At 43.0% G+C, this 12500-nt stretch overlaps 1 protein-coding gene across 1 annotated transcript; it reads left to right on the forward strand.

Moving 5' to 3' along the window:
- Positions 1-4671: 4671 nt before the first annotated feature.
- On the forward strand, positions 4672-6184 carry LOC143026099 (uncharacterized). Its single transcript, XM_076186097.1, has 2 exons — positions 4672-5331; positions 6170-6184. Exons 1-2 carry the CDS (start codon positions 4672-4674, stop codon positions 6182-6184), a joined length of 675 nt encoding a protein of 224 aa, XP_076042212.1.
- The last annotated feature ends 6316 nt before the right edge of the window (positions 6185-12500 follow it).

The following is a 12500-nucleotide window of genomic DNA, read 5'->3' on the forward strand; positions in this document are numbered from 1 at the left end:
CTAATGTGTCATATCGTCCTCTAGCGACATTACATCCTATCATGATATTTTGGCTTCATTGACATTCTGTCCGGTATCCCTTCCTAAAATTACATTTTGGCCTTCAATGACATTATATCCTACCGTGATATTTTCTCCTCCATTATCATTACATCCTATCGTGATATTTTGTTCTCCACTATCATTACTTCCCATCGTGATCTTTTGTCCTCCACTGTCATTACATCCCATTGCGACATTTTGTCCTATGACATTATATCCTAATGTGACATTTCGTCCTCTAGCGACATTAAATCCTAAAATTATATTTTGTCCTATACTGGTACATTGTTCTACATTAATGCTATACTCTACACTGTTTTCCCAAGTACATTCTATTTCCCCTTCCCTTTGGCCTTCTACCCTAAAAAAGGAGCTAGTTCATTACAAACTCCCACAATGAGGTTTGTAAGAACATCTTTGCCTCTGCGGGTAAGGTGGATCCCATCAGAAGCGTAAAGGTCATGGCGCCTAGAAAAGAGATACCAAGGATCAAGAAAGTGGTGTCCCAATTGTGTGCACAACTGCGATATCCTATCATTGATCCCTATGGCTCTACTGTTCCAACACGAGCCTGCGTAGATCCTCGGGAGGATCCCACAGACTACGTGACGGCTCCCACGTTCCTTCATCTCCTGAAGGAGGACCTTCTAATTCCGAACAAGCTCCTCTGATCTCACCCTATCTACATCGTTACTTCCCGTATGAACAATCGTAACCGTGTTCTTCCGTCCTTGCTCCCTGATGGACTGGGTACAATCAACGATCCCACGGCCCGGTTGACATACAAGCTTGCAACGTCGTTTAGTCTTTCGCTGCAGGATGTCGTCATAGCCTCGAACCATGGAGTCCCCCACCACCAAGAACTCCTGGTTTTCAGCCACTTCATCCTCCAGTAGAGCAAAACGATTGACTAGAGCCAGCGGTTGCTCCACAGGGCACACGTCTACCGAACGCGGGCTCGACAAACGGGACCCCACGGAGCGCCACTCGCTCATGGCAGTGACAGTAGGTGAAGAAGTGGAACGCTCTTTGGGTTGTGGGGAGGGTTCACTCTTCTCACGGAGCGCACTCCTGAGAAGCCGAATTTCCTCCTCACACATCCTGAGACGGACCTCTAGGTTCACGCAACCTTCACAAGCCATTTCGCTCCCCTTTAGCAATAAAAACGGCAAAGAGAAAATACAAATCAACAACAACAAAAAATCAAAGCGGTCTCTAATAAACTAAATACGCGAAGCTTACTCTGCTTACCTTATACTATTTCTCCTACCTTTGGAGTACGGTAACAGAAAACTGTTTTGAAATTAAATAGAACCCTGCACTTTATCTTATATCTGTAACTGTATACAATTACAAAAACACAACACAATCACTTAACACTATTCAGAGATATAAAATTCACAGGTATTCGCTAGCTGGTGTCTGTGCAGAAAAACGAGGTCTCTAGCTGAGGTCACGAGCGAACAATTTATCATAGCATACCAAAAAGTATTAATGAAATGTAACATAGTATAATGTAATATGAATAATAGAATAGAGTGAATCATAATGATACAAATTGTTTAGAGAACATCCGGCATCAACTCCACTCAGGATTTTATCCGGGGCCAGATGTCCACGCTTCCTGAGTTAGGGGCTTGACACCGGATGTTTTCTAAATAACCTGTATTATTATGCTTCACACTATTCTATCATTTATATTACATTATGTTACATTTCTTTAATATTTTTGTATTCTATAATATATTGTATCATATTATACTATCTTATGTTTTATGATAAAACATAATATGATGTATTGTGTGATGTTACATCACATTGTATTGAATTATTATATTGTTTTACATTGCATTTTATTTAATTTCATTTTGCTATGCTATTGTTTTATTATGTAAATTATGATTTATTTTGTGACACACACAGTCGCAGGATGCACTGCTACCTGGCACGTCCCTGATGGCGAACAGGGCAACTCCTCAGATATATGGGGTACCGTCATAATGACGGCGTGGGTCATTGGGCACCCTATAGATATAAGGCTTCACCGAATATAATGAATAAGGTGACACCAGAGAAATATCTCACCAGAAACCAGTTGGCACGAGGGTGAGATTACTGGAAAAAAAAATCACAGCAAACATGAATAGTAAAAAAAAAAAAAAAAAAAAAAAAGGCGTTCCTAAAGGTCCAATCGCATTGCCTCGTGTGCTTACGGGCAGTGTGCCACCGAATGTGAGTAAGCACTGTCCAAGCAGATCCAAGTCTTGGACATTAAACACCATGAAGAAAATGAAGATCTATACTTACAACGTAAGAACTCTCTCAGAAGACCACAGGCTGGAGAGTTTAATGGATGAACTAGACAACATCAAGTGGGACATCGTAGAACTGAGCGAAATCCGAAGAGTTGAGGAAAAGCTAATACAATTACAAGATGGTCACCACCTGTTCTTCTATAGAGGAAAGGACAAAGAAAGATCTGTTGGAGTAGGATTCTTGATAAACAGAGAGGTTGCTGGTAACGTAGCCAAGTTCAGTAATTTATCAGGGTAGCTTGGATTGTGATTAGGCTGTGTAAAAGGTACACTCTAAAAATAGTTCAGGTTTACGCACCAACTTCAGAGTTCAGACGATGAAATTGAGTTCTTCTATGATGATTTAAGCCAGGTAATGGATCAAGAAAAAAGTAAGTACACGTTGGTAATAGGATACTTTAAAGCTAAAGTACAACGACAAGCCACAAAACTGATTCCAAATATCAAAAATAAATCATACGAAAATCGACTAAAACATATGAATCTGTTTTCCCTAAAAAAGCGTAGACTCAGAGGTGACTTGATACAGGTCCTTAAAATTCTAAAGGGAATTGACAACAATAAAAGTGACAAAATTTTCACACTGAATGAGAATCAGACAAGAAACAATGGTCTCAAACTGTCCGGAAATAGATTCAATTTGGAAGTGGGTAGAAAAAAATTCGCCAACCGTGTAGTTAATGAATGGCATAAACTTCCTGCAGAGGCAGTGCAATATAGTTCAGTTCGAAGCTTTAAGAAACATTTAGATAAACACCTAAGCAAGATGCTGTAATGATTATCATTTATTTTATATTATTATTTTTTTATCATTTGTCTGTTTGTTTATCATTATTTGCTTGATTCTCATCTATTATTAGTTATATGTCAATTTATTATTATTTACTATTTATCTGTTTGTTTATTATTTAACTATACCTATGCATTTATTTATATATTTTATTTATTATTTACATTATTGTAGTTTTTATTTATTCATTTATTTATTTATTATTCTTATGATTTTTTTCGCATCCGACCTAGGTATGGACCAAAAGGTCTCCTGTCGGCATGCTCCGCCTTTGTAATCCTTTGTAAGAAGATGGGAGATGAGACGGGCATTGGGAAGTTTGGAGTAGTTGAAAGAAATGGCAGAGGCGAGATGTTAGTCAAATTTGCAGAAAACTACAACATGAGTATAATGAACACTTTCTTCCAAAAGCGTGTAGGTTGTAAATGGACATGGAGAAGTCCAAATGGAACAACAAAGAACGAAATAGACTTCATAGTAGGAGATGAGAGCCATCTGTGAGAATATTCACAGCCTCAGCAGAGCTAAAGCGGAGGCCAAGCGAGGCGTGCTGGACCAGAAGTTCAAACGTCTGGAAGGATCCAGGGCTCCGGCACCAGGTAGGTGGGTCAAAAACCTCTTCAGTAGAATTCTTACGGAGGCGGAGTCCGGGGTTTTAGCTAAGGGTTTGAACTTTAATGTGCAGGGAGGTGTGAAAAACGAGGAGTTCTTGGCGGCAACGGAGGTGGGTATCAACCTGATGACATGTAGTGAGGATGAAAAACAGGACGCCAGGATCCGGATTGTGGGAGCGCTGGGCAGAAAGAAAAACGGACACAATCTCACCACGGAGGAAGCGAAAGCTTTGGCGGGCCTACGACGTGATCGGTCAATTGTTATTCTCTCCAGCGACAAAGGGAGGACCACCGTTGTTTTGAATAAGGAGGACTACGAGCGGAAGGCCACCACGCTACTACAGGACCGCAACACCTATGAGGTTGTACCTTACGACCCGACCTCCAAGCTGCAGAAAAAGGTAGAAGGTGAGCTACGCAAACTAAAGGAAGGACGCTTAATTACGGAGAGGGAGTGGGAGAGGATGAGGCCAGGGGATTCGGTCATTCCGAAATTTTACGGGCTGCCCAAGATTCACAAAGAGGGGGTGCCTTTAAGACCAATTATTGCTTTCAGAGGGTCCCCCACATACAACTTAGCGTCAGTGATGGCCAATAGACTTAGACCCTTGGTAGTGAGCTCGACACGGATGTTGGAAAAAGTTCAAGTTAATTCCTGGAAAAAAGTACGAGACGTAAGAGTGGAGAGTGATGAGATTATGGTGTCTTTCGATGTGAAGTCTATGTTCACGTTTTTACCCCCAAGACCTCGTGAAACGGGCGGTGTTGTCCGCGATGGAGGAAACAAGGGGCTACCTGGACAATGAAAAGCTTTCCACCAGTAAATTTATGAGGTTGGTTAATCTGTGCCTAGACTCAGCCTTTTTTTAATTTCAGAGACACGGTGTACCACCAGAGAATTGGGACCCCCATGGGCTCGCCAATCTCGGTAATCCTGGCTGAGATCACCATGCAGCAGTTCGAGAATGAGATTTTGTCCGCTGCACCAACATCATTGAAGCTGTGGACGCGGTATGTGGACGACGTGTTCGCAATCCTGAAGGCCAGAGATGTGGATGGGTTTCTGGAACATCTCAATGGGAAGCATGAGGCTATCCAATTCGAGATGGAGAAGGAAGCAGAAGGCGAGCTACCGTTCCTGGACGTATTGGTGAAACGCGTGGGTGATATTTTGGTCACCAGCGTGTACAGGAAGGCAACGCATACCGACCGATTGCTGGATTTCGGTAGTGATCACCCGATCTGCCACAAGAAGAGCGTGGTGAAAACGTTGTGGAACAGGGCGGAGAGGGTCTGCTCCACAGAGACATCGCTAACAGAGGAAAGAAGCAGGTTGAGGAGGGTATTCCGGGCTAATGGCTACCCGAATCATGTGGTGATAAGGTGGACGGTACCACAGAGAAAAGAAACAGACCTGGGTGAGACACGAACAGCCACAACCAGGATATCGGTCCCCTACGTGAGGGGGGTTTCGGAGGTCACAGCGAGGATTTTGAATAAAAATGGAGTGACCATCGCTCACAAACCCAGTAACACGCTACGTGGAGCTCTCACCCGAGTCAAGGATAAGGTGAGCAAATTGAACCAGCCCGGGGCGGTGTACATCAGTTGCTCCGATTGCACAGCGAGCTATGTGGAGGAAACAGGAAAACAGGCTAGTGCCAGATTACAGGAACATCAAAGGGCAGTAAACAGAAAGGACCAGAGTTCGGCAGTGTACAAACACACTGAACTGCATCAACACGAGTTTGACTGGCAGGGCGCTAAGGTTCTATACAGCAGCAACAGGAAAGGGAGCATACTGTTCTTGGAGGCGTGGGCCACTAACGAAGACAGCATAAACAGGTCCATAACACTCAACCCCATATACGCAGGAGCAAGGAACAGGTGGAGAAGTATCACGGACAACGACAGGAGGTAAATGGCTTTCCCCACCTTCTCTCTACCCCCCAATCCCTCCGCCACCACACACTCTCGCTTGACACAGGTCACAGCGCCTACCTTCTCTCCCCCCTCCCCCCCTCTGGCAGGTTACCGCGTCCCCCCCCCCCCCGGCGGGTGCAGCTACTAGTATATCAAGACCATGTGATCTCTGTATCTCATCGTATCCCCTGAGGACGAGTCCCGGACAGGACTCGAAACGTCGGGAATAAATTACCTACTTCTGGGTCTGGTGTTTTCTACGTTTCCACCATTATGATTCCCGGACTCCAGCTTTTTTCGTATATATATATATATATATATATATATATATATATATATATACACACACACACGAGGGTCGTTTCAAAAGTAATGCCTCCTATTTTTTATTCCTCCCAAAGGGATCCGAGGGGATTGCAAGTTGCATTATTATGATGACTGAACTTATGCACTCATGACCTGAAAGTTTCATCTCTCTGTTGCAGATATTAACGGTGTGACACTATAAGAAAGCAATCCCTGTCATGGACGCATCAGAGATGCGTCATTGAATTCCTCCATGCAGAAAAGATTGAACCAATCAACATTCACCGGCGCCTGGTGAACGTTTACGAAGCCGATGCATTTGATGTCAGCACAGTTAGGAGATGGGTTCGTCGATTTCAGAGTGGCGACACAGATGTGAGTGACAAAGTGCGCTCCGGACGCCCATGCACAGCCACCACCCCAGAAAACAAAGTGTGCCTCGATCAACTCATCCGCGCTGATCGGTGGATAACGGTGAATGAAATACGTGTAGAGTTGGATGTGGGTGACAGTGCACTGGAAACAATATTGCCATCCCTAGGATACAGCAAAGTGTGTGCTAGGTGGGTTCCACGAATCCTCACGCAGGACCAAAAGGACCACCGACGGGATGTCTGTCAGGACTTGTTGGATCGGTTAGAAGCCGAAGGTGACGGATTCTTGGACCGCATCATCACTGGTGACGAGACGTGGTGTCACCACTACGAGCCGGAGTCCAATCGGCAGTCGATGGAATGGCACCACTCACACTCCCCATCAACGAATAAATTCAAGACGCAGACATCTGCAGGCAAAATTATGTGCACCGTCTTCTGGAACAGGAAGGGTGTCATCTTCCTGGATTTCTTTGAACCTGGGGCGACTGTCAACTCTGACCGTTACGTTGAAACGTTGACCAAGCTGAAGGCCCGGATCGCCCGTGTAAGGCCAGAGAAAAGGGAAACATTCCGTTTGCAACACGACAACGCCAGGCCACACACAAGTTTGAAGACCACGGAATATGTGACAAAGTTCGGCTGGACGGTGCTGTCTCACCCACCGAATAGTCCCGACCTGGCACCATCAGACTTCCACTTGTTTGGACCTCTGAAGAACGCATTACGTGGGCAGCGTTTCCCCGATAACAACGCCGTAATCGCAGCCGTGAAAAAATGACCGCCTCGGCAGGCGCTGATTTTTACGACCGAGGCATCAAGGCTCTCGTTCATCGCTGGCAAAAGTGCATTTAGAATGGTGGTGACTACGTAGAAAAATAAATTTTGGAGCACAAAAGGTCGCTCGTTTTAATGGTGCTACTCCCGTCGTTGTAGCTCTTCAACTTTTTGAGTTCAAAAATATGAAACATTACTTTTGGAACGACCCTCGTGTGTGTGTGTGTGTATATATATATATATATATATATATATATATATATATATATATGTATATATATATATATATATGTGTGTGTGTGTGTGTGTGTGTGTGTGTGTGTGTGTGTGTGTGTGTGTGTGTGTGTGTGTGTGTGTGTGTGTGTGTGTGTGTGTGTGTGTGTGTGTGTGTGTGTGTGTGTGTGTGTATTCGTCATGGACGTGTTATGTCGCCCTAGCTCTTCAATCTATACATGGATGGGGTGGTGCGAGAGGTAAATACAAGGGTGGTGAGTCAGGGATTGATGGTCGTTAAAGACAATAGAGAAAAGTGAGAGGTAAGCCAGCTGTTGTTTGCGGACGGCACTGCGCTTGTAGCAGGATCAGAGGAGTGATTGTGGAAGTTTGTGACAGAGTTTGGGAAGGTGTGCGAAAGAAGGAAGTTGAAGATAAATGTGGGTAAATGTAAGGTGATGAGATGTACAAGGGGAGAAAGTGGCAGGGAGACTGGAAATGAGTATTAAGGGAGAGAGATTGGAGGAATTGGATATTTTTAGATACTTGGGTGCAAATGTGGCGGGAAAGGGAGGAGTGGAGGTGGAGGTAAAATGTAAATTGAGAGAAGCGAGTAAATGTCTTGGAGGATTAAAATGTGTAATGAGAAATAGATATTTGGGAATGGATGCTAAGAGGAGATTGTACGAAGGAGTGATTGTGCCAACAGCACTGTATGGGGCAAAAACATGGAACATAAGGGAGGAAGAGAGAAGGAGTTTGAATGTGTTTGAGATGGGGTGCCTGAGAAGTATGATAGAGGTTACTAGGCTGGATAGGGTGAGACATGAGGAAGTGAGGAGGAGAACGGGAATTGAAAGAAAGTTGGGATATAGGGTTAATGAAGGAGTATTGGGATGGTTTGGACACATGGAAAGAATGAGTGAAGAAAGACTAGTAAAAGAGGCATGGACGGCAGATGTGGAAGGAGTTAAGATGAGGGGTCTACCTAGGATGAGATGGATGGATGGGGTAAAAGGGGCTTTGGGAAAGAGGGGAATGTCTGTTGAAGAAGGACAGAAGACAGAAGATAGGGGTGAATGGAGAATGGTTGTATATGGATGCTGTAATCCATGAGGTGGAATGGGTGGGTGATGGAGGGTGAGGGAGTATGTGTGAAAATTAAATTGGCGTAGCACGAAGGAATTTCTCCCTGTCTTCTCCTTTTCTGCACGAGGGGATGGAGAGGGGGGTCGCCGATTTAATGAAGTGGCCTTGCTGTGGATATGCTGTGTCTTGCGACACTGGGTCTGACCCAGGGCAGTGGACAAGATGCAGGGATGATCCGTCATCCAGGAGGTGCTAAGACAAGAGGGAGGGAAAAGGGCGGAGGGGAGTGGAGTATGTTAGGGATGGAATGGGTGGGAGTAGTTTTTTGGCTACCTCCCTTATAAAAGGAAAAACAGCCTTTGGTGTGTGTATATATATATATATATATATATATATATATATATATATATATATATATACATATACATATACATATATATGTACAACACTGAATGGGTCCCAGTGATTAGAGATACATTTTAACAACCACAATTCACTTTAATTCTAAGCCATCAAAGGCCGACATGTAGAAATTGAAATGCGGTACTGCCAAGGACTCGAACCCCAGCATCTTCATGACAAGTGAGGCAGTGACAAATATATAAGAAAAATTGCGCTCAATTTATATCTCTCTTGATAGCCTAGTCAGTAAGTCACTGCCTCACTTGTCATGAGGATGCTGGGGTTCGAGTCCTTGGCAGTACCACATTTCAATTTCTGCATGTCGGCCTTGATGGCTTAGAATTAAAGTGCATTGTGGTTGTTAAAATGTATCTCTAATCACTGGGACTCATTCAGTGTTGTACAAATACTTTCTCGCGTTCGTATACTTCCAATTGTACTATCATAGTGGAGATTGGTTGGACGCAAAAAAAAATTCATGTATGTGTAACTCGAGCATACAAATATATAAGAAAAATTGCGCTCAATTTATCTCTCTCTTGATAGCCTAGTCGGTGAGTCACTGCCGCACTTGTCATGAGGATGCTGGGGTTCGAGTCCTTGGCAGTACCACATTTCAATTTCTGCATGTCGGCCTTGATGGCTTAGAATTAAAGTGCATTGTGGTTGTTAAAATGTATCTCTAATCACTGGGACCCATTCAGTGTTGTACAAATACTTTCCCGCGTTTGTATACTTCCAACTGTACTATCATAGTGGAGATGGGTTGAACGCAAAAAAAAAAAAATCATGTATGTGTATGTAGCTTGAGCATACAAATATATAAGAAAATTTGCTCTCAATTCATATCTCTCTTGATAGCCTAGTCGGTAAGTCACTGCCGCACTTGTCATGAAGATGCTGGGGTTCGAGTCCTTAGCAGTACCACATTTCAATTTCTGCTTGTCGGCCTTGATGGCTTAGAATTAAAGTGCATTGCGGTTGTTAAAATATAATATATATATATATATATATATATATATATATATGCATGAGAAATCACATAAACTCGTGATTCTAAATATGCGGAAAAACCACCAAGGAAAAAGAAAAACTGATGACCAAGCGCTTTCGTCCATTCAGACATCCTCATGTACCCTGAGGATGTCTGAATAGACGAAAGCGCTTGGTCATCAGTTTTTCTTTTTCCTTGGTGGTTTTTCCGCATATATATATTTATATATATATATATATATATATATATATATATATATATATATATATATATATAATATATATAATATATATATATACCTCCTTGAAAGTGATGGCTAATTGTGCATTTATTATTTTCTTAAATGTATTTTCCATGTTTTACTATGGCCTTATGTTCCTTTGAAAGGAGGTTTATGACTTCACTGTAGGTGGTTATGTTTGCTATATCGCGATTTCGGATTGAAGACCCTTTGTCAATACCTTTTAAAAATAATTATTTGGTCATGATAAGAATTATTCCGGTGTTTTATTTAATGATATTACTTTATATACTTAAGTTTCTATACTTGCTCTTCACTGGGGAGGTTACCGGTCACCTGGGTGAGGTTACCTGGTAACTCCCAGGTGACCGGTAACCTCCCCCAGTGAAGAGCAAGTACAGTGAAGTCATAAACCTCCTTTCAAGGGAATATAAGTCCACAGTAAGACATATGGAAAATAAAATACATTTAAGAAAATATTAAATGCACAATTAGCCATCACTTTCATTGAAATCTGTATAAGAGAAAATCTCCTGCCCATATATATATATATATATATATATATATATATATATATATATATATATATATGTGTGTGTGTGTGTGTGTGTGTGTATGGGCAGGAGAGGAACAGAGGGAGTAATTTGTGAGGAACAGTGTGGTTTTAGGATCAGGTAGGGGATGTGTAGATCAGATTTTTGTGGTAAGACAGATATGTGAGAAAGCTATAGGAAAAGGTAAGGATGTTATTTTTTTTTGGGGGGGGCTTTTAAGGATCTGGAAAAGGCTTACGACAGGGTAGACAGGAAGGCACTGTGGGAGATTCTGCAGATATATGGGATAGGAGGAAAGCTGTTAAGAGCAGTCAAGAGTTTTTATGAGAGTAGTAGAGCTTGTGTTTGGATTAGAAATGGAGAGAGTGAATGGTTTGAAGTAAAGGTGGGATTTCGTCAGGGGTGTGTTATGTCGCCCTGGCTGTTCAATCTTTACATGGATGGGGTGGTGCGAGAGGTGAATGCAAGGGTAGTGGGTCAGGGGTTGGAGATGATTAAAGAAAATGGAGAAAAGTGGGAGGTGAGCCAGTTGTTGTTTGCTGACGACACTGCGCTTGTAGCAGGATCAGAGGAGGGATTGAGGAAGTTAGTGACAGAGTTTGAGAAGGTGTGTGAAAGAAGCTGAAGATAAATGTGGGCAAAAGTAAGGTGATGAGATGTACAAGAGGAGAGAGTGACAGTAGGCTGGAAGTGAGCATTAAGGGTGAGAAACTGGAGGAAGTGGATAGTTTCAGATACTTGGGTGCAAATGTGACAGGAAAGGGAGGAGTGGGGGTGGAGGTAGATTGTAGATTGAGAGAAGCGAGTAGTAAATGCCTTGGTGGATTAAAAAGTGTAATGAGAAATAGACATCTGGAAATGGAGGCTAAGAGGAGGTTATATGAAGGAGTGATTGTGCCAACAGCAATGTACGGGGCAGAAACATGGAACATGAGAGAGGAAGAGAGAAGGAGTTTGAATGTGTTTGAGGTGAAATGTCTGAGAAGTATGATAGGGGTTACTAGGCTAGATAGAGTGAGAAATGAGGAGGTGAGGAGGAGAACAGGGGTGGAAAAGGAGCTGGGAGATAGGGTTGATGAAAGAGTATTAGGATGGTTTGGACACATGGAAAGAATGAGTGAAGATTAGTAAAAGAAGTTAGGAAGGCGGAGGTAGAAGGAGTGAATATGAGGGGGCGTCCTAGGATGAGATGGATGGATGAGGTGAAAGGGGCTTTACAAAAGAGAGGAATGTCTGTAAAGAAAGGACGGGAGAGGACAGAGGATTGGGGTGAATGGAGAAGGGTTGTATATAGATGAGGCTGTGATGCATGAGGGGGAGTGGGTGGGGGATGGGGGATGGGGGATGAGGAAGTATGTGTGAGAAAAAAATTGACGCAGCCCGAAGGGATTTCTCCCCGTCTTCTCCTTTCCTGCATGAAGGGACGGAGAGGGTGGGGTCGCCAAATTTATGAAGCGGCCTCGCTGTGGATGTGCTGTGTCTTGCGACACTGCTTCTGACCCAGGGCAGTGGACAGGATGCAGGGATGACCCGTCATCCAGGAGATCCCAAGATAAGAGGGAGGGAGGAGGGTGGAGGGGAGTGGAATATATGGGAAATGAAATGGGTGGGAGTGATTTCTATGCCTTTTTCCTTTTGGCTACCCCCCGTGTATGGGGGAAAAAGCCTTTGGTATATGTATGTATGTATGTATATATATGTATATATATATATATATATATATATATATATATATGTATATATATATATGTATATATATATATATATATATATGTGTGTGTGTGTGTGTGTGTGTGTGTGTGTGTGTGTGTGTGTGTGTGTGTGTGTGTGTGTGTGTGTGTGTGTGTGTGTGTGTGTGTGTGTGTG

The sequence above is a fragment of the Oratosquilla oratoria genome, chromosome 6 (genome assembly GCF_046742065.1).
Source record: "Oratosquilla oratoria isolate Oo_2021 chromosome 6, ASM4674206v1, whole genome shotgun sequence".
NCBI lineage: Eukaryota > Metazoa > Arthropoda > Malacostraca > Stomatopoda > Squillidae > Oratosquilla > Oratosquilla oratoria.